At 32.1% G+C, this 23,501-nt stretch overlaps 2 protein-coding genes across 2 annotated transcripts; one reads left to right on the plus strand and one right to left on the minus strand.

Moving 5' to 3' along the window:
- The first annotated feature begins 14,177 nt into the window (after nucleotides 1-14,177).
- LOC112783669 (SPX domain-containing protein 4) lies at nucleotides 14,178-16,395 on the plus strand. Its single transcript, XM_025826707.3, has 3 exons — nucleotides 14,178-14,632; nucleotides 15,328-15,499; nucleotides 15,652-16,395. The coding sequence occupies exons 1-3, from the start codon at nucleotides 14,378-14,380 to the stop codon at nucleotides 16,131-16,133; spliced, it is 909 nt and encodes a 302-aa protein (XP_025682492.1). The 5' UTR covers nucleotides 14,178-14,377; the 3' UTR covers nucleotides 16,134-16,395.
- Nucleotides 16,396-17,416: 1,021 nt separating this feature from the next.
- LOC112783668 (mogroside I-E synthase) lies at nucleotides 17,417-19,362 on the minus strand. Its single transcript, XM_025826706.3, has 3 exons — nucleotides 19,100-19,362; nucleotides 18,300-18,724; nucleotides 17,417-18,237 (listed from the first exon to the last, which is right to left on the minus strand). The coding sequence occupies exons 1-3, from the start codon at nucleotides 19,320-19,322 to the stop codon at nucleotides 17,500-17,502; spliced, it is 1,386 nt and encodes a 461-aa protein (XP_025682491.1). The 5' UTR covers nucleotides 19,323-19,362; the 3' UTR covers nucleotides 17,417-17,499.
- Between the last annotated feature and the right edge of the window lie 4,139 nt (nucleotides 19,363-23,501).

The following is a 23,501-nucleotide window of genomic DNA, read 5'->3' on the forward strand; positions in this document are numbered from 1 at the left end:
GCGGATCGACGCGTACGCGGCAGGTGCGCGTACGCGTGCGTTTCCTTATAGCTGTATAGACGCGCACGCACGTAGTACGCGTCAGCGTGGAAGGAATTGGGCTTGAGGCACAACGCCGGCCTAAGAGAGGCCCAACTCTCTGGAAAATGGGTGATGATGCGTCCGCTCAGGGATGCGTGCGCGCGCGGTGTGCGTGCGTGTCCTCCCCCTTCTTCATTTTTTTTTTTTTCAAGCAGAAAAATTATGCTCAGGTACTCCCTACAATTAAGTTGTATAAACAAATTATGTGAAACATCTACCTACAATGGTAACTCAAATCACTTATTAGGCAAATTTAAAAGAGAATGGAAAGAGTTTACCATGGTGGGGTGTCTCCCACCTAGCACTTTTAGTTTAAGTCCTTAAGTTGGACATTTCGAGAAGCCTATTGTCATGGTGGCTTGTGTTTGTACTCGTCCTTGAATCTCCAAGGATCTTTGCTTCTCAATTGGTTGACAGAATTTCCAACCATTTTCGTCAAGCTTGGGCACAGTTCTACCCAAGATATGAGTCCCCATAGTTGGTCTTCACATAGCGAACCGGGATCCCATATCTTATCTTCGCACCCGTCTTCAATTTGATCTTCATACTTTTTCCTTCCGGGTGGTTGACATATAGAATTCTCTTTAATATACCAAGCCTTCCTTTGAGACCCATGCAAAGTGGTATTCTTCCAATCATCGTTCCTATACCTTGAAGCTTTGACCTTAATGAGCCTAATTCCTAACTTGCAACCACTACACAACTCATTCTTGCTTTTAATTCCGCAAAGAGCTCTAAGTTGTCCATCCATTTCAATCAAACCATATTCAAGCGAGAAGGTAAAGCTTATGGATAAGAATTTTACCCACTTGAATGTTGTGTTGGATGGTGACTCAGGGAGGGAGACCTCCCCACGCTTAGACAATGCAAGGTCTACTTCCTTGTACTCTTCTTTGTGTATTTCCACCTCTTTGCGAGCTTCCTTGATTTCAACCTTTCCCCTTTTATCACATAGCTTGGTGTTGTCTTCAAGAACTTTGATTTCTTGCCTAATGGGAGGTGGTTCAATTTTGGATAGAAATTCATTGATGAATAAATCCATTTCTTGGTCAACCTCTTCATATTCTTCAATTTCGATATACACCATGCCAACGTTTTCCTCTTGGTAGCTCTCTTTCTCATTGCTCACCAAGGGTATGGGAGGTTGTGCACACTCTTTTATACTTTCAACTCCATGTCCAATGGGAGAGGATTCCATTGTAGAGAGAAATTCATCCATGATTGAATCCATCTCTTGATAAACTTCTTCCAAGTCTCCAACGATGATATGCCTTGGGGGTTGCGCACCTTCTTCAACTTCAATATCAAGCTCTTTGGAAGAGTGCTCCATGAGACTACATTCCCTTGGACTTTCAACATCTCCTAAATCTTCAACCACTTCTTCCTTTTCTTCAATGATTATAGCTTCCTCTAGTTGCTCCAATACAAAATGGCATTTCTCATCCCCCACCGGAGTTTCCAATCTCTCCTTCATGCTTTGCTCTTCTTTTGCGGTTCCACATGTGGCTATGGAAGCACCTTGAGTATTCAAACATTGGTGGGCTAAAGTGTGCACCACCTTAGTCAAATTGGTCACAAACTCAAGTGTATCCTGCTTCATAGCTTCTTGTCCTTGAAGTAACAAAGTGAGAGGATCGTCTATTGGGGCTTGGGGTGGGTAGGAAGGTTCATCGTTTTGGAGAGAGGGTTCATGGTAGGAAGGTGGTTCTTCTTGGTAAGGGTATGGAGATGGTGAGTATTGAGGTGGTTCATGGTAGTAATCTTGATAGGGTTGTGGTGGTTCTAAAGGTTCGTGCTCATAATGATCACAAGGATGTGATATAGGTGATTGGTCATGTGGTGGATATGGATCATAGGAAGGTGCTTGGTATGGAGAGGCTTGTGAGTATGGTTGAGCATCATGTTGAGGATAAGGTTCATAGGCATATGGTGGTTGATTATCACAAAAGGGGTCACCATAGCCATTGAGTTGACATGCATTAGGATGGAAATTATACCTATAAGTATCCGGAGGTTGTTGCCAATAGGAGTGATCAATTCCTTGAGGCTCCTCCCATCTTGGAGTGTTCCATCCTTGGTACATGTTGGCATTGAAGTTCACATTCCCTACAACACAATTAGAGCCAAACTCATAGCCAAAGTGAGAATTCATTATGGAAAAACAAAATAAAACTAACAAAATCTAGTAAACAAGCAAATGACAAACTATTTACACTATTCACATATGTACAATAACCAATAACATAACACCATTGCAAATCTCCGGCAACGGCACCATTTTGATGAACGAACTCTTGACGGTTTAGAATTCCACTAATGAATTCTCGTTGTTAAGTATAGTTTCCAAACCAATCAAGAATCCTTTCATGCAAAAAAAATTTGTTTGTCACAAGTACAAACCCCTAAAATCTATAAACCGAAGTATTTAAACCTCGGGTCGTCCTCCCTAGGAATTACAATAAAGTGTCTTGTTATTGGTTATGAGTTATTTTGGGGTTTTGGATAAGAAGCATGAAAAGTAAATGGCAATGAAAATAAACTAACTACTATAAAAGCTCTTGGCAAGATATGAGAACTAGAAATTCTATCCTAGTTATCCTTCTCAATTGTGATGAGAATTGTTCATTGCTCCCACTTAGTTAACCTCTAACCTTGGAGGAAAGTCAAGTGGATGAATCAATTTGATTCCTCAAGTCCTAATTAACTCCCAAAGGAGAGTCTAGCGTTAGAGGCATTCAAATCAATTAGCAATCTCTAATTATCAATCAACAAAGGAATTAGATAACTCAAGAGTCACTAATCACTCTACCTAGGCCAAGAGGAACAAAATCTATACAAAAATCCAACCAAGCATTTAATCAAACACTTGGAAGGCACAAAAGAAAAGTATAGTCAATCACAACAAGAATGAATTCTAACTGCAATTGAATGTAAAGAATTAACAACAACAATCAAGGAAATCACAATTATCATGAATTACCTCAAATTGCATTATTAAAAGGGAATAAAAGAAACAACAATCTATCCAAAACAAAGTGAAGAATTACAAGAATTAAAGTACATAACTAGGGAGAGGAAGAGGAGAAGATTAAGAATTGGCAAAGGAGAATTGAATTAAGGCATGAATTAAACCTAGATCTAAGAAGAGATATTAACCTAAACCTAATCCTAATCCTAGAGAGAAGTGAGAGCTTCTCTCTCTAAAACTACTTAAAACTCAAGCTATCACTTCCTTCTTCTCCAATTGTTATGTCTCCCCTTTAGGCCTTGATCCTTTTTTTCCTTTCTATCAGCAATTGACGCCAAAAATGGGTTCAGAAACCCCTCAAAATCGCCAGGCACGTGTTTTCTTAATGAAGTCATGTGCAGACATCGACGCGTGCGCGTACGGTACGCGTGCGCGTCCCTGGCTGATTCTGCAATGTGCGCGCGAGCGCCTTGTGCGCGTGCGCGTGCTTGGCCGTAATCAATTCTTTGGCTTTTTTGTGCTTCTCTCCACTTGCATGCTTCCTTCCTTGCTTCCTTTGATCCATGCCTGGCCCATTTCAATCCTGGAATTACTAGCAAACACATCAAGGCCTCTTATGGAATCAAGGAGAAATCAAAATTCATCAAAATAAGGCCTAAAAAGCATGTTTTTACACCTAAGCACAAATACGGGAGAGATAACAAAACCATGCTAATTCATAGGTTAAATGCGAAAAAAGGTCATCAAAATACTCTAAATTCAATACAAGATAAACCCTAAAAATGGGGTTTATCACCCAGATTTCTAAAAAATTAAATAATAAATTATTTATGATTTATTTTATTAGTTTAAACTATTTATTAGAAATTATTTTAATAGGAAAAGTTAAAATTTTATAATTATTATTACAATTTGAGTTTAGATTAATTAAAATTATTATAAAATTCTTTTTATAATAAGATATTTTACGTAATTGATTTTATGATAACTAGAGTTTAAATTAATTAGGATTTTTACATAATTTTTATTATAACGAGATATTTTGAGAAAGGATAAAATTATTATTATTATTACCCGCTTTGATTAAAATAAAGTTTAATTAATATTATTATCAAGTTCGATATTTTGCCAATATAAGTAATTATTGGTATTTTTTTATGAGCTTAGAGTTGCTAATGTTTCATCAAATATCTTTTATTCTTAAGTTACTTGTCATTTATATCAGTAACTCATATATATTATTTCTATATATTATTACTTGTGTTTTAATATACCCAACTTTTATAATTATCCGTTTAATATATTTATAATTTGAATTGCTGACTCAACAGCCTAACAAATTGACACGTGGCCTTAAAGTGACACCTAACCCCTTCTTTTAAATTAATCATCATCATCACCTTTCATTCTCTTTTCTAACCGAACCAGAGAGGGATTCCATGGCACCTCCGAGCTTCTGAGTTCGATTCTTGAGATCCGTAACTCCGATAAAAAATCTAATCCGATTAAAGTATTTGTATCTTTCTCTCTTTCACATTGGCGTCACTTTTATTCGAGAGAAGTCGCCAGAGGGAGCCGCTGAACCTTCCATAGCCATAGCCGTGAGGAGCATCGCCGTCGAGCTGCCGTGAGAAGAACGATAACAGATGAAATAGTTAACAGGACATTTTCTGCACCAGCCCTTTTTGTTCTTCCTCCAAGAGCGCTTCCTCTTATAGTAGATATTCCATTTCTATCACTAGCAGCTTAACGTCGTTCTTCTTTCTCTGTGCATGGATTAGCCAGATAATTGTTCTTATTTCAAAGAATCGAGTTCTTTTAACTTTCACAACAGCGTATTCTTGCACAAAAGAGCGTATTCTGATTCAGTTGCTAATCCCCTATTCCAACCTGCTATTTTTATTTAAATGAGATAGAGAGAGAGGACGTGATGGAGAAGAGGGGAAGGTGTGGTGGTTTCCTTCACCGCCGTTGCAACCACTAGAGCCATCAGGAGCCGCCGCCGTTGCTATTTGAGGCCGACCGGAAGAGTGGAGGTTACAGTTGCGCTGCTGTGTGTGACAACAAGCGGTAGTGTCGCCGCCGAAGCTCTCTGTCACTATTGCTGGACAAGAGAAATAAGGTTTTTAGACACGTTTGATTTTATAGGTTCGACTATTTGAGGTATGGGCGATTTTCTTAAACTTATTTTACTTTTAAGAATTGTTACAAGTTGATATTAATGCAATAAATATATTTTTATGATTTTTATAAGTCTTAAGAATTGGATTCAATTGTTTTGGATGGATATAATTATTTATCTTATTGATTTATTGAATTATTGAGGATGCCGGTTATTCTGATTTGTCAATTTAGTTTGTTGAGTTGGTTATTATTGGACTGGTTTATTGAATTTGGTTTCTAAATTATGATAGAATGATTTGAGAAGATTTGAGTTGATTTTGTTTGAGTTGTCGAAAATGAATTTAAGAATTGGAAATGATTTGAAATGAGTTTGAGAAAGGGTTTGGTTGGGACCAGAGAAGGGTGGCAAAGTCCAAGTTTTAGAGGAGATGCTGCCGAAATTTTTATAAAACTCTGAGATTTTGTTTGAAGCGTTATTTAGAAGAAACTTTGGTTTAAGAATCATAGTATTTGATTTCGAATTATTAAGAAAAGAAATGAAGTATGTTTTGGAGCTTTATTTATTAAGAAAAGTATTATTTTTGAATTCGATTTATCAAGAAGAGAATTATGTTTTTAAGTCTTTTGGGAAATTTGGATAAAGTGATTTTAAATTGAGTTTGATTATGATTTTAAATATTATTAAAATGTGTTTGACAAGGACAGTAGTCTTATCTCTCTTGCGTGTTTGAGATAGAAATGTGAATATGGTTGATGTTGTGAGGACGGTGGTTTTGTCCCGCTCACGGATTTGGCAAGTTGAGGATGAAGGATTCTCTCTCTTGTCGTGATATGGGTGTGAGGAAGGTGGAAAAATACTCTCCTTCATATTGTTTTTTCCCACATCTTTCTCTGTTTGTAAGGTGGAAAGGCACACTCCTTCGATTTGAAAAGGCACTCTCCTTCGTAATTCTCTCAGGAGAATGTGAAAAGGCACACTCCTTCGATATGAAAAGGCACTCTCCTTCGTTTGTGTTCCTCCTGGGGATACGCAACCTAGAGACAATATCCAGGTTAGCTACTTGATGTGTCGGGTTCTGGCAGTTTAACCTACACGTGAGCTTACGACTAATAGGACAGACATGCATCATGTTGCATTTATTTGCTTCATTTGGGTGTGCTTAAGTGCTTTGGTTTGCCTATCTGATGAATTCTGTTTAACTGATAACTGTGATACTTGTTGTAACTATTCTTTAAATGTGTTTGCCTTTTATTTGTTTATGCTTGTGATTGATGTCTGTTTTGAGTATTTGGTAGTGGATTGATGATAGCGGTGATGGATTTTGTTGGGCCGGAGGCCGAGATTTGATTTAATTTGGGCCAGAGGACGGAATTGGTTGGATCAGTGGTAAGTTTGTTTAAAATGGTTTCTTAGTAAGCGGTGAAATGTATGGAGTGTTGTTTTGTGTGAAATTTTAAGAAAAATATAAGTTTTAAATTTGGATAATGAACTGACGTTCACTACGATTGAAAATAGTTTTATTTAAAATATTTTCTTACAACAATTCTTCAAAATCCTTTATTAAGAACCAGCGAGGACGATGTTCTCACCCCCTACAGCTTTATCTTTCCAAGACGGATGAAGAAGATTGCGGAGTTTTAATTAAGTACTTAGATATGCTGTTTCTGTTTGTTTACATATATTATAGATTTTTCCCTCACTCTTATTATTTTAATATTGTAAGAGGGATAGGAGTTGATATTTTATATGTATATTATATTTATAAGCTGCTTACGTGTGAAGTCTTGTATATAAATATATGCTTGTTTGTTTTCAAGATAAAGTATTTTTCTAGTTTTCAAAGAAATCAGTGATATGATTTCGAGTCAATGGCTCCTATTTTATTATTAAGTATATGAATCGTCGTAATACTTCTTGCTATCAGAGTGTCGCAGCCAGAAGCGTGACATTCTGATAGTAAGGGTGTTACAAGGAATAGTGATTCAATTAATGTGCGACACATACATAGTTTTCAATCACACTAATTTTGAATAAGTGACATATAATTTGTATTAGAATAACTTTTGAAAATTGTGTTTTTTTTAAGATGTAACTGGACAGGACTAGCTTGAATACATCACATATAATTTGACCTAAGGACTACTTTTAAATCTTATTTGAATCTAAATCAATTTTTGTGCTTAATCTCTTGATTAATTAATTGACAACTAATTAATGCTCGAGAAACCGAGGAACCAAGGAATTGGAAATCAGTCACTAAAGATTTGTCGTGAAAGATCTTGCAAACTTCAAGATAAGTAAACAAAGTTTGATTTCTCTAAAAGCAGGGACGGACCCAAGCATCATGGTGGGGGCACTTGCCCCCACTCTTATTTGATAATTTTAAACAAATATATATATATATATATCTCCCCATTTTAAATTTTAAATGACCCCACTACAAATAAACTAAGCCCAATTATTAAAAGCCCCAAACCCATTTTATCTTTCTATTATTTTGACTATTAATTAACCTAATTATATTTAGTCTTCTTCTATTCTCAAATTCCAGCCGTCACTCATTTATTCTCTTAAACCCTTTTCTTAGTTTCATATTTTCAATCTTCTTTTTCTATTCTTTATCTAGTGGTCATCTTCGCTTCATCAAAAGGTAAATTTTAAATTCTCTATTTTGTTTTATATAGCTCTCTATGACTCTATATATCTTTCAATTTCATTGTTTATCTTTTTTATATTTTCAATTGCAAATTTTAATTCAAATAATTATAATTTAGGTATTAATCTATTTTTTATTCTCTTCATGAATTTATATATTTTATTTTATTCTCAATTTAGTGATTCTTATTATTTATTTATTTATCTTTTATTTTATTCTATTATATGTAATTATATTGCATATAAATTTTTAAAGTGAATTGATCAACTTACTAATTTAGAATATATATATATATATATATATTTTAGAAATAATAATGAAAAAATATTTCAAAAGAAAGCTACCACTAGAATCTGAAATCACTCCATTAGTTACATATATAGAAAGAGAGACATTCAATCAAGTTGATAATGAAACAATTATTCAACATTTTTAAAATATGAAAACAAAAAAAGAAGTACCTTCAAGATTTGAAGCGAAGAAAGTTAGCGGCTAATGTAATTTTTTATTTTTTTATTTGAATAATTAATGTGTATTTTTATATTTTTAAATTTAAATTAATATATCTTTTAATAGTAATGTGTATTATTTTTGCCCCCCAACATAAATTTTCTGGATCCGTCACTGTCTAAAAGTATAAACATCTCCAAAGCCCTTGACTATCACCATCATGGTCTTCTCTCAAATCAACATTCAAATTCTCTGTCCATAAACATTCAAGAATTCAAGATTCTCAAGCTCTCATCAAGACATAATCTTGTCCTCTTCAAACCAGGTTTTATTAATCTAATTAAGAATTTAATCTGCCTTTAATCCTCGTGGAAACGATATCCACTCACCGTGGTATTACTTGAGTGATTCGGTACAATTGCTGATATCCATGAGCTTTAATTTTCGCTTATCAAATTTTTGACGTTATTGCTAGGAATTAATTGAGATTGACAACATACGTCCGATTAAATCATAACTTAGATCTTATTTACTTTCTTTTGTTTCACTTTTAATTTCTTTATTTTTCTTCACATTCTTTTTGTCTTTTCTTTTTATTTTCTTTTTTTTCACGTTTTTTTCCTTTTCTTTATTTTTCTTCTTTTCTATTTTACGTTAATTTTCCTTTTCTTATTTTACCTTTCTTATTTTCTTTTCTTTCTTCTCTTTCAATCCACGTTTCTGTTCTTCTTTATTCTGTTTAACTTCTTTTCGAAAAAATAAAGTTTTTAAATTGTATTTTATTTTCTTATTCCTTTGTTGGTTTAAATTTTTTTTTTTTTAGTTTTCTTGAATTCCACGTTCTTTGCTTTTATTTCCTTTTCTTTTCTTTTACATTTTTTGTTACATTTTTTTAAATTTTTTATCCTGTTTAAATTATTTTTTTTTCTTTTTTATTCCATAAAATACTTTTGATATTTTGTTGTTTGTAAATGCAAGAAATGATGGAGCTGTATATTGTAGAGAAAATCATAACAAACAATGAATGCATGATTCAATAACTCTTTTTTTTTACAAAATATGTGGAATAAATGCAGCGAAAGCCACTGGAATATTCTTTTAAACCAAAAAATTATTCATCTTTTTTTAAATAGAAAAATTACCCAAATTTTAAATGAGTTAAAAACAAGGATATTTTAACATGTCAAACAAGCAAATAAATTTTAATATAAAAGAGAAATCCCTCAAAAATCATCACCTCTTTAACTTACCATAGAAAAAATGGAAGAAATTATTGTTAAAATGTCTCAACAAATTTTTGAAAGTAAGATAAAAAAAACTCTTCTAAACATTACCCAATGTGTTTAACAAATCTAAGATATTATGCAAGAAATAAGAACAAACCTCAAAAACTGAAAAATTTTCATCAGAAATTTAGTGATGCAAATGAATCATGCTACTAAACAACTGGTAAAAAGACAAAATTCTATAAAAAAAAAAATGTGAGGCAATTAATATAAGGAGTCTATATCTAGAAAGAGAATTAATCCTAAGTAGTATAAAATTAGAAGACCAATCACAAGATATCACATCAACCTTAATTTTTACAATTTCAAAAAAAAAATTTTAGGAGACTCAAATATTTTTAAAGATAGAATAGGAACCCAACTAATGAATTTACGACGCCCTACAATGTCTGACTATCGATGGTATAAAGATGTTTTTATTTCTAAAATTATGATGCGAGATGATATAGCAGCCCCTTTTTGGAAAGAAAGATTCATAGCTACCCTATCTAAACTCTTTTTAAAAAAGATTTTATAAAAATTACAATCTTTATTTGGTACTCAAATACCATATGAAGGCCTAACTTTTGGCCAAATACATAATATAGTAGTACAAATCAGAGTAGAAATATGCATTGCACTAGATTACAAGAGAAAATGCGAAAAAAATATGAGCAATAAACGAGAATTAGAAAATTTTTGCCAACAATATGGTATTACAACTGAAAAAGCACCTAGCAATCAAAATAGTCATTAAGAAAAGAAATACAAAAAAATAGGTATAGGTATCAATCGAAAGAACCTTACACAACAGGAAATAAGCCAAAAAAAATTACAGAAAAAAACAAAAGTGGAATAATCAAAAGAAAAGTAACAAGAAATAAATAATTTGTTGGAAGTGTAAAAAATCAGGTCATTATGCCAATAACTGCAAAACAAAAGAAAAAATAAACAAAATTAGTAATGAAGAAGTAAGAAAAGCTTTAGCGGCTATATTAATTGATAGTGAATCAGAAAGCGAAACGAAAAAAGAATATTCTTCTGATGATTCAGAAAATTTTATACAACAATTAGATATACCCTCTTCTTAAGAGTCTTCTGAAATAGAGGAAGATTCGTGTCTAGGACCAAGAATATGTAACTGTGATAGTTGTGTAAAATCTTTAAATGTAATTACGAGAACTCAAAAGTCAATCAATACCTTAACTAGAACACTTTAATTTCTATAATAGATAAATTAAGAAATTTTTTCTTAAAAGATGAATTCTTATTTCAATTAAATGATCTGATTAGAAAAGAAGAAAAATCCAAAAAAAAAATAAGACCAGTAGAAATTAGAAAATATATAATAGATTTAGAACACCTAAAGAAGAAACTTCCTTAAAATTTACAAGAATAGATAAAAATATTAAAATTCAAAATTTCTGAATTGAAACAAAAAAATATATCTCTTGATTATAGAATACTAAAATTAGAAGGCAAAAACATAGTAAGATTACAAAAAGAAAAAGAAAAAATAGAATCAAGAAGAAGAAAAAATTATAATCCAATTAATTATATTAATGAATTATCATTATTAGTTAACCAAAAATGGTATAGTTATAATAATCGGAACAGAGAAATTTGAGTTTATGGTTATGATAGACTCAGGAGCAGATGTAAATTGTATCCAAAAAGGATTAATACCTATCAAGTACTATGAAAAAACAACTGAAACTATTGTCAAAGCTGAAAATGACAAAATGACTATAAACTATAAGATTTCTAAAGCAAAAATTTGTAAGAAAAATGTATGCTTTTCAACTACATTTTTTCTAGTAAAAAGAATATCTCAACAAGTTATATTAGAAAACTGCTTCACTCTACTATTATACCTTTTTACGATAGATGTAGATAGTGTAACTACCTATTGTATACCAAACCAACCTATTCTATTTGAATTTATACAAAAACAAAAAAATTAGAAACTAAATTTACTACAACAAATGGCTACGTCATGAACCAAGAAATTGTATATAAGAAAATAGAACAACAATTAGAAAGTCAAAAAATTCAAATTCTAATAAAAGGGATAGAAGATATAATTAATTACTAAGAAAATACACCAAGGATATAATTAAATAAATTATGAATGGAATGTGATGTTTCAAGGATTATTAAAAAATGTACAAAGTGAATTTTAAGAAATTATGAATAATATTTTTTATGCATACGTAAATTTTATCATAGTCTACTTAGACGATATTCTTGTATACTCTAAAAGAATAAACCAGCATATTCAGCACTTAAAAAAATTTATTAATATTATAAAAGAAAATGATCTTGTCCTATTTGAAAAGAAAATGAACATATTTATAACAAAAGTAAGGTTTCTAGGATATAAAATTTTTTAAGAAATAATTATTCCGATTAAGAAATCTATTGAATTTGTAGAAAAATTTTCAAATGAAACCATTACTCGATAATTTCATTTGGTGATGACGATAAAGAAAAAGAAGGAGGAGGAGAAAAAAGAGAAAGAGAAGAAGAAGGAAAGAAAAAAAAAGTAATACCCCAAATAGGTCTTCAAGAAATTTACCATCCAACAGTTTTGTCCCCCACAAAATTTAACTAAGATTTCGACCCTGAGGTTTTCAGATATCCACCAGATACGTCCCCAAAACCGTTTGATCCGGTTAAAGTGGTGACGTGTCAGGTTAACTGTGACATGTCACCTCCAGGACATTTTGGTCTCCATCCACGCTGGACAAAACGACGTCGTATTGGAACCAGGGGCAAAACAACGTCGTTTCGGGGAGGACAAATTCGTCCCCACTTAGACAGAGAATGCAAACGGCGCCGTTTTCATGTGGGGACCTATTTGCCTTATAATAGTATCTTAGGGGACCTATTTAACCTATAATTCATGATGTTAAAAGAAGTTATATTTACTTCAACGCAAACCTTAAAAACACATTGACATTGGTCTGTTCATTTATCAAAATGGTAACATAAACCTGAGAACCCAAACATGTTAACCAGACAAATATTTGGCTTCAATAGCAACACAAATCAAATCAAGTCAAAAGAAGGTTTATTTTCTTCAACATAAACTAAACGAAACCATTCTAAACAACATAAAGTCTTCTTCCTCCAACATAACAAAAGGTGGTAACATAACTAAGACAATAACCTTCACACTAATTCTTAGAAGTATCATTTCTTAAAAGACTGGTTCAACCATGGTGTTGGAATGAATTTCAACAACTTAGATACTATGCCACTGGTTGCAACTGATATTGTCTCAGCACTAACACTCCCTGAATTTTTGGCCCTAATTACTGTCTTCTTTGGACGTCTAAAAGAAAGCTGAGCTTGGAATAAACAGTATTGTTATCACCATGTTTCAGCAATATTGAACTTGAAATTTTGTGTGAAACATGGTGATAACAATACTGTTTATTCCAAGCTCAGCTTTCTTTTAGACGTCCAAAGGAGACAGTAATTAGGGCCAAAAATTCGGGGATTGTTAGTGCTGAGACAATATTAGCTGCAACCAGTGGCCAATATCTAAGTTGTTTAAATTCATTCCAACACCAGGGTTGAACTAGTCTTTCAAGAAATGATGCTTCTAAGAATTAGTGTGAAAGTTGTTGTCTTAGTTATGTTACCACCTTTTGTTATGTTGGAGGAAGAAGACTTTATGTTGTTTAGAATGGTTTTGTTTAGTTTATATTGAAGAAAATAAACCTTCTTTTGACTTGATTTGGTTTGTGTTGCTATTGAAGTCAAATATTTGTATGGTTAACATGTTTGGGTTCTCAGGTTTATGTTACCATTTTGATAAATGAACATACTAATGTCAATGTGTTTTTAAGGTTTTCGTTGAAGTAAATATAACTTTTTTTAACATCACAAATTATAGGTCAAATAGGTCCCCTAAGATACTATTATAAGGCAAATAGGTCCCTCACATGAAAATGGCGCCGTTTGCATTCTCTGTCTAAGTGGGGACGAATTTGTCCTCCTCGAAACGACGTCGTTTTGCCCCTGGTTCCAATACGACGTCGTTTTGTCCAGCGTGGATGGGGACCAAAATGTCCTGGAGGTGACATGTCACAGTTAACCTGACACGTCACCACTTTAACCAGATCAAACGATTTTGGGGACGTATCTGGTGGATATCTGAAAACCTCAGGGTCGAAATCTTAGTTAAATTTTGTGGGGGACAAAACTGTCGGATGGTAAATTTCTTGGGAACCTATTTGGGGTATTACTCAAAAAAAATTGCGTGTGTAAATTTAAAGAAAAGGAAGAACCAACACAAATTTAAAAGAAGAAGAAATACGAAGAAAAGGAGAAGGATAAGGAAAAAGAAATAAAAAAAGAGAAAGAAAATAAGCGTGTAATTTAAAAAATTATTATAACCACTTGAATAAATTTGTATAAATATTTTGGAAAAAAGTCTAGAGGGTCAGTAATTTTGTTAAATTCTAGCTAGTATGTAATCAGTAAAAAAAAGTGAGCCCTTAAATGAAATTTCACACTAATTTCACACCATAAAAATCATTATTAATGACTACAAATCACAAAAATTACTTACCCCTAATATTTTTTATTATTTTATTTGGAGGTAGAGCTTTATTCAAACCCGATCTCTGGTCCACCGCAACATTCCCCCAATTTAATATGAAAATATTCCCAATACCTAGATTCCTCTATCCTATACCTTGCATCCATTTTGGAATCTTCCACTTCCCACTTTGCGCTCGCTCTCTCTCTCTCTCTCTCTCTCCCAAATAATTAATTAATATGCAAACCCCAAATCCATTCTTGTTCTTCGAGTTTCAACAATGAAGTTCGGCAAGGAATTCAAGACTCATTTGGAGGATACACTCCCTGAGTGGAGGGACAAATTCTTGTGCTACAAACCTCTCAAGAAGCTTCTCAAGAACCTTCCTTCTTCCAACCACACCAACAACGCTCCCATCAATCCCTCTTCTTTCACCCACCTTGAAGCCTGGTTCGTCACGATTCTCAACGAGGAGCTTGACAAGTTCAATGATTTCTATGTTGATAAGGAGGAGGAGTTTGTTATCCGCTTCCAGGTTCTTAATTTTGTCCTCTGATTTCTCTTTTTTTTTTTGGTTAGGTTTAGAACGATAAATTCAAGAACCCTTAGTTTTGGATGTGTTTATGCAACTTAATCTATAATTGTTGGTTAACAAATTGTGTTTAAAGTTTGAATAATTGAGTGCTCTGAGAACATGTCTTAGCTTTATCGAATTCAGTGACTATTGCAAACACTGAAGGTAGATAGTGTAATTTGATATGTGTAGTAAAACCAAGTAACAATTAGACCCTGCAATCTTGATTAAGCAACAATAATTTTCTCTTCGAAGCATGGGTTCCATCTACAAATGCTACACTGAAAAAAAAGTACAGTGAGTACCAAGTAATTGTATAAGGAGAATATGCAGTAAATAGCTATAATCTGTGTGATATGATTTACTACTTTAGGGCTTCAAGCTCAATGGCGTCGTCTTAGTGGGATAAGGTTTTGTTGTTATTGTTGTTGTGATTGTTGTTGTTGTACTACTTTAGGGATTCATTGTTCAACCTTCATCCTCAAATTCTATACTAAATCCAACTGTTTAATTGCTGGATTGAAAGTTCATGTTAAAGAAATTGGTTAAATTGTTAAATCCTCAAGAATATCTATGTATCATTAAATATTATAATACTATATTTTGCTATAAACTGCTCTGTTTCTTTCCTGATTTTTGTTTCTAATTGTGAATAGGAGTTGAAAGAAAGAATTGAGAGACTTAAAGAAAAAAGCAGTCAGAGTGAAAGGTACACTTCCGAGTATGAGGATGAGTTCAGTGAAGAAATGATGGGAATCAGGAAGGACTTAGTCACCATCCATGGAGAGATGGTGCTTCTCAAAAACTACAGTTCCTTAAACTTTGCAGGTATATCATCTACTTAAATAATATGTAAGAAAATTTACTTTGGTGGTTATCTTCTCCTATTTTATTTTGAAGTTTTTTGAATATATGCCATAGGCAGTTTTAGTTAGGTAATCATTGATTCCAACACCATTAACATGTTTCCACTTCAACAGGACTAATAAAAATTTTGAAGAAGTATGATAAAAGAACTGGTGGCGTCCTGCGCCTTCCCTTTACGCAACTTGTTCTTCGTCAACCTGTTTTCACAACCGAACCTCTCACGAGGCTAGTTCATGAATGTGAAGAAAATCTTGAACGTCTCTTTCCCTTGCAAGAAGAAGTAATTCAATCAAATCCTGCTCCAGAAAATCAGTCTAAATCACTTGAAGATAATACAACAAATGACTTACCAGATGCATCCTCTACTCTTGGAGAGGAAACAGTGTACATATATCGTAGCACTCTTGCTGCTATGAAAGCAATAAAGGGTCTTCAGAAAGAAAGCTCCACGAGCAATCCATTTTCATTTTCTTCCCTCTTTAACAACCAAGATGCTGATAGTACTGGTGCTGTAACAGCCGAAAACTCTGCAACGAATTCTCCAGCTACCTTACATAATGAGGAAAGCACTGTTAAAGATCCTGACTCTTCGTAAGATGACTTTTTCTTTTGAGGTTGTTTCCTGTATTTTTTCTTTGGATTGTTGTTTGAGGCTTGTTCATTGAAACTGTATGAAATATGACTTCTGCCTCTTTGTTTAAATACAATAAATTAACATAACAAATGAGATATGCATGTTACGTCTAAGATACATGTACAAAAAGCAAATGCTGAATTGAAAGTAACAGAAGTTTTTAACTCACTGTTGTAATAAACAATTGTAATGGTTTTGCTTTGTAGCTGTATGTTTTCAGTTAGCTTCCTTTTGCATCTCTGGATCATCTTTTATGCTCTTTATATGATTACTCAAGCAAAACAATGCTGACATGTGATGTTATAATGTAATAGTGTTGGCAGTGACAAATTTTCTATGCATTTTCTGTATGTGTGTCAAAGATGTTTTAACTTCTATAGTATGTTTGGTTTTTTCTACTTAATTCTACATAAGGCTATGATGTGGAGATTGATGAAAGAGGGAGTTCCAATGAATGGCCAAGAGAAACTTCAGTGTAGGTTGTTCTTAGGTGATGAAAAGGAGTGGTTATTAATAAATAATAAGTAGAGAGAAAGGTGAGGAGTGGTCGAGTGGAGGCTGTTTGAGAGGTTAAATAGTAAAATTCATAAAGTTCTCTCCCACTACCTGGCATTCCTTTCTGTGTACTCTCAAACGTACCTCTATAAAATGGGTGTGTGAAAGTGAGAATATTTTTACCATCACTTAACAATTTTACTGTATAAAATATACAGAATCTAATTTTGTTTTATATAGAAATTCAATGGTGTATTTTCACATTAATAAAAACAATAATTTTTTAAAACTATTATTTAAAAAATCATCTAAACACATGACGTATGAATTTAATTAGATGACCGTGTGAAATTATTTGTATTGATAATGTGTCAAAATTAAACTTATATATCCTTTCATTTGTGCAAGTTATACAAGATCTACTGCGAATTTCCAAATAACGGAATAGTTCGTCACTAATCATTTCATTTTCCTAGTCTAACAACAAAGCCTTATTAACTAGGTTGATTGTTTTACCGTAGCTTCATAATTTGCAAATCATAAGAAATTGTGTAGGTCTTATTTTATATTAGATCTAGTAAACTACTTCCTGATTATTCCTTGGTAGGCATATACATCAAAGTAACACTAATGGTTTTGCAGAGGGGGCTACCATTGATCTCTATAGAGATCATTTTCGAATAGATGCGTTTAGTTGTTGCTGCTGGATTTATTTGCACCATTATTTCTTCCACCATTTGGAACTCAAATCGGTAAAATGGCAAAGTCTACACAACTTTTAACAGGCAATTGTACATTTCAAAGGAGTTTTTTGTTCAAATCACAATGTAATTCATACTTTAGGACATGTAGCATTTAGGCAAAGTAAACTATTCACAAATTCTTTGATGCTTTCATAAGAAGTTCCACCTTCACTAATTGCTCTTATAGCCAAATTCTTCCATTGAATCATATTATTCTTGATCTCTTTCCCTTGTTCACTGTCAATTATTTCCCTTATACAAAGTCTTAGTGCTTCTTGTCTCACAATCTTGTTCTCACCCATAGGAGCTCTAATTCCCATCTTCCAAAGATCTACAATAAGCTTAGCATTTGTGTTTTGATCTGACCATTGTGGCATTGCAACAATTGGAACACCTAAACACAAAGCTTCCAATGTAGAGTTCCAACCACAATGTGTCACAAAACAAGCAATAGCTTCATGAGCTAAGACTTTTAGTTGGGGGCACCAAGTTACAACTAAGCCCTTGTCAGATTTATTTTCAAAGTCTTTGGGAAGCTTAATTTGCTCAGAGGCCCTTACCACCCATAAGAAGTAGGCATTACTTTCCCTTAAAGCATAGGCTACTTCTTCTATTTGATCCTCTCCAACCATAACCAAACTCCCAAATGATACATAAACAACAGAACCTTTTGGTTTGTTGTCTAGCCATTCCATGCAATCTTCGCTCTCGAATGCTGCAGCACCATAATCTTGGTCGTTTTCATATTGCTTGTTTAAGAACATTGATGGTATGTTTGGTCCTATAGTCCTATATTTTGGCCACAATTTCCTTGTCCAATCATTTACCTGAAAGTAATTTGTTAGTTTATTATTACATACTAAACCTATGAGTATCTTCTGTTAATTACCTCTTTACCAAGGTCGTAGAATGTATTGCAAAGAATCCAATCAGCTTTGTGAATGTTGGAGAACTGATCCACCAACAAATCAAGCAAAAACGGCTTTTCCTGATAAGTGAAGAAGAAAGAAGGCATGTCAGCAACATCAAGTTTCGGCAACCCTGGGAAAGAAAACTCTTCCTCCGTGAATGGAACTTGAATCTTCCCCAAATGGAAATGATAGTATGTTGTGTTAACCGCCATGTTTTGAGTGAGAAAAGCAGCACCAACAATCCCAAATCTCTTGGCAGTTTCTAGTGCCCATGGGAAGAATGCGTCATACACTATGCAATCAACTGGATACCCTTTCCGACCAAGATTCTCCACAAGATTTGCTAGATTCTCTGGCCCAACTCTCCAAAAGTGATCCATATAAACCCCGTAGTTCTTAGCACCTGTATGTATTGTAAAAGTATAAATACGAATATTGAATAAATTAATCGACCTATACACTAAAAATGTTAATAATTCAGTTATATATATAAAATATATATATTTACTTATAATACATGATTAATTTTTTATATACATATAGTATTTTTAATATTAAACACGAACAAAAAAATGCAGATTTTGAGTATGTTGTCCCATAAATTTGATAAATCTAGTTGTTTACACACTGTTTTTATACAATCTACAAAATAGAATTTTTTTATGAACTTTAGTCTAAAATTTTTGCACAAATATCTATGTAATATTATTGAAGTAAAAATAATTATTTTTTAAATACATAAATTTAATTGAACGATGGTATATAGTATATACAGAACCTGAAGGGCCAGTGTGGTCAAAGCCATCAGAAATGGTCTCAAGTGAAATTGTTGGAGGCACTTGATGCAAGTTCTTGCAGTAATAAACGGTTGAAACAAAGGTGACTTTGATTCCTTGGTGTTCCAAGAGTTTGGAGAATTGAATCATGGGGTTGATATGACCTTGAGCTGGTAAAGATAGAATTAGACAATGCACCTTTCTGCTATTATTATTGTTCTCCATTTCTATGATAATGAATTAAACACTACTTGTGTTTGTTATATGTATATGTGTGTGTGTGGACATTTGTTAGTTATAAAGGACAAAGGCAAATAATAGGGACAAATTATGGGCGGCAAATTGAGGATATGTACATGTATATAATACAATAAAACATGTATTCATCATCTTCCACTGAAAAAGTAAATTTTAATTGATTGAGAATGTAAAACAGAACTATACTAATTTATTATTTATGTTATCATCCGATTTAAGATATTCTATTTCATTAATACAGATAGAGTCTAAACTCATAGCCGTATCTTAATTCACTACAATAATTTTAAATAAGTCCCGACGGCTAAAATTTTTGTTACATTATTATAGTAGGGTAAACAGTATTAACCTTAAATTCTTTGTTAACAAAAAAATATAAGTTATTCCATTTAAACATTTATAAGCTAAGATTAATATTTTCATTTTCTTTGCCTTTTTTTTTTTCTTCCAATGATTCACATAGTTTGGAAAATCACAAGCTTAAATTTTCCAAAATTGTAAGTAATGAAGAAAAGAATATAAAAGATATTGTGGGGAGATATAATATATTTTTTTAGAAACAAATACGTATAAAAAGGGACAAAATTTTTCACATTAAAACCGAATTCGAACTCCAACATTTATTTGAACTAATTAATGAGTTAACTACTAAATCAACCCAAATTGATTTTTGTGCACACTACAAAACTGTGATGTATTGAAATCCTTACCAGATATATCAAACAAAAAACATAATGAGCTTAGAATCTTGTCATATCCTAACGAAACTTAAATGTCCCAACAAATTAAATTCTACACTTTAGCATATTCCACGTATCCTAAATACTTTTATATCTTCAACGTAAAGTAAGTCCAAAAATTTCTACACTTAAAAAAAAAATCCAGTCAAAGAATATTAGAACATTTTGAATATTCAATTTCAGTTCATTTATCTAATATAATATAATATAACATTATTTTAGGATAATTTACTCAAATAAAATTTTTGGAGACCTTTTTTTTTAATCAAAATACGACTTTATAAAATTGAAGACGCAATTGTAACTTTTACTACTCTATCAAAATCGTTACTGTCAACAACGAATTAGGAATATATATAAACCGCTATTGATAGCCGCGTATAAACAGAAACTGCTATAGACAATAGTTTCTAAAGGAGGAATATAATACAGAAATCGCTATAGGTAATAGCAGTTTCTAAAAAAAAACAGTAACGATTTCTGTGAGATTTATACAAAACTTTTTATTAAATATCTATCACTTATCTAAAACCTTTATTTATATGTTATTTTTTTATATAATATGATATATTTTTTTTAGTAGAGTTTGAAAAATTGTATAATATATTGACTGGTGAAGGCAACCTTTATATCATTATATTATATGTTGTCTCTTACTTTACTTTTTATATGAGACAAAATCAGTAGCACTCGTGCAATTGCATTAATGAGGTTAAATCAAATATATTATATGGTTAGAATATTGAACCATTACGTTGATAATGAATTTTGTGTTCCATGTTTTTTGTAATATTTTTTAAAAGCGAAATATATTTTATTTCATTAAAAATAGAACTTGGAATTCAAAATATAAAAAAAAATTTCAAATTTCACAATATAAGAGTACAAGGAATAGTACTTTTTGGGATGGAAAAAAAAACCTAAGAATAAAATAGAAACTGACATTAGGAAGTAAAAATTGTAAGTAAAATAAGAATCTTCTTATTTTTAGGAATGTAAGCTATGTTGTTAAAAGCAAATTCATTGGACGTTTTGTGAAAAAAATTGTGGGTAGTATTTTTTGTCAAAAATGTCTATAATTTCTTTTAATCTTTAGTTGAGTTATTCAATTACAAACGCAGAACTTAACAAAACAAAATAAGTACAAAATAACATCTAAACATATAAGAGATTTTTTAAAATCATATTCCGGTCCACACTAAACCAAATCAAAGCCATTCTCCCTAACCAAACAAAATAAAGCCAAAACTCCAATTCATAAGCAAGAAATACAAATAAAACACCATATAAGATTATTAGCAATCGCCTCAAAAGATGAAGTTTTACACACTCAACTTTTTATATATACAATAAAATGTTTAAACAATTCACATATGGATCGCAAAGAGAGTTTCCTATCTCTAGTGCATTGCAACTTTCACATATTTATGTAAACTGCGATTGTCTTCAGCGGTTTATAACCATGCAATGTCTCGCATAAACCGCTACTGTCTAGAGTGGTTTATGACCAAATACACTCCTTCAGAAACTGCTGGTGCCTATAGCGATTTCTGCTTGCATGCTAAACAACGTAAACTATGGTTGCTATCCTTAATCCGCTGCTGTTAGTATATAGAGTAATAAAAATTGTAATTGCGTCTTGGATTTCACAAAGTTGTATTCTATAATTTTTAAATCCAAATATTTTATTTGAGTGAATTGTCCATTATTTTATCAAGTATTTAATACAAAAATTAAAAGGATGTCATTTATCTAGTCTAATGTGGGAGAAATATGTCATGTCACTCACCACATGAAGAGTAATTAGACCAAAAAAGAGTGAAGAATTAATATGATATAATATTTTAATTTCAAGCACGTTTATAGTAAAATTAGGATATGAGAGATTTTTTTTAATATAAGCGGTCAGAGACTATTTTAAAACTTAATTTAAAATTTATCGCTCTAATAATATTTGGTTTCACTCAATTTTAAATTTTTATACAAAGTGGCAAAAATCGTGGTTTTAGAGTAAAAGCAACTCCAATAAAATATTTTTGATAGTAAATAAATTAATTTATTTAATACGCAAATCTTAAAATAAATACTTTGATAATATATATTTCAGCAAAATTAACTAATATGCAAAGAAGATAAACGTAAAAAGTACCTTTAGTAAATTTTGAAGTGAGTTAAGAAAAAGGTTGAATCAAGTAATTAACCACTTTTTAAGTTAAAGAATAATTTGTGCTGAAAATAGGTTTTAGGAGATTATTATTGTTTTTGTCTCGTCTCGCGGTAGGAGACAAAACGAAACTGGAACTTGCAGATTTTAGGAAAGAAAAAAATAACACCACGGTATATTCTAGTTCAATCACAACATGTAATATGACCTACGTTCAGTCTCTACCACAATAATGATAGAATTTTCACTATAATCAAAACGGATTACGATTTCCAATTCTAAGAGACTCAATTTTGTAATACCCTAAACTAACTCAAACCTAGTTCAACACCTAGGTGTTAACCCAACCTAGTTAAGGGAAACTAAATGTGCCCAATTAAGTACACTTTGGAATACAACTCTCAAACACGATAAAATATATGCTTTTTGTGTGAACACTCTCTTTAACTTTTGTTTCTTTCAATAAACTCTCAAGTCTAGATATAAGAAATGAAGAACATACTCAAAACATACCGACTAAAATCTATTTTTTCTTAATATGATCTGCACGAAAAGGTTGCTTCCGTCCTTGATAAACTCTGCAAATATAGGACTTGTTCTTCTTCATAAATAGTATGGTACCAAATCTCCATGACACAAGCTAGCCGTTGCATGATCTATATGAACAAAATTTTCCTTCTTTGTTTCATCATACACGAAGGAAGTGCAACAGCTTCCCTTGATTTGATTCTGATTTTGGGACTTTGAATGTTTGATGATGGTGCAAAATCCTTCCAATTATAACTTGATTCTTTCTTAATGAAATCTTTATTAATATGCATTATACTTACTTCCTTGATAAAATATGATTGATTCCTACATTGCTCATCATAATAGTTAGTTATAACAGGGAATAGTTAATTATGTTTCTAATCATAAAATAGCAAATCAATTCTTGATTCAACATGTTCAACTCAAAATTTGAAACATGCATGGTATTATTGAATATTTAATTTGAGTATAATATAGGCATAGCCATCCACAATATATACTTTATTTTTCAGTGTAAAGCAAGATGCGAAGCACCCTAAGAAGAAAAGGGTAAATAAAGACGATAGAGCTTGTTGGAGCGTAACAACAATATTGATTTCTTGCAAATATCGTTCACACGTTGACCAACATTGATTATATCAAATACCATTTTCATATAAACAATACAACTAGTTAACGACCAGCATAATATTATCTCTCAAAATCTAAGAA

The sequence above is a fragment of the Arachis hypogaea genome, chromosome 20 (genome assembly GCF_003086295.3).
Source record: "Arachis hypogaea cultivar Tifrunner chromosome 20, arahy.Tifrunner.gnm2.J5K5, whole genome shotgun sequence".
NCBI classification, from domain to species: domain Eukaryota; kingdom Viridiplantae; phylum Streptophyta; class Magnoliopsida; order Fabales; family Fabaceae; genus Arachis; species Arachis hypogaea.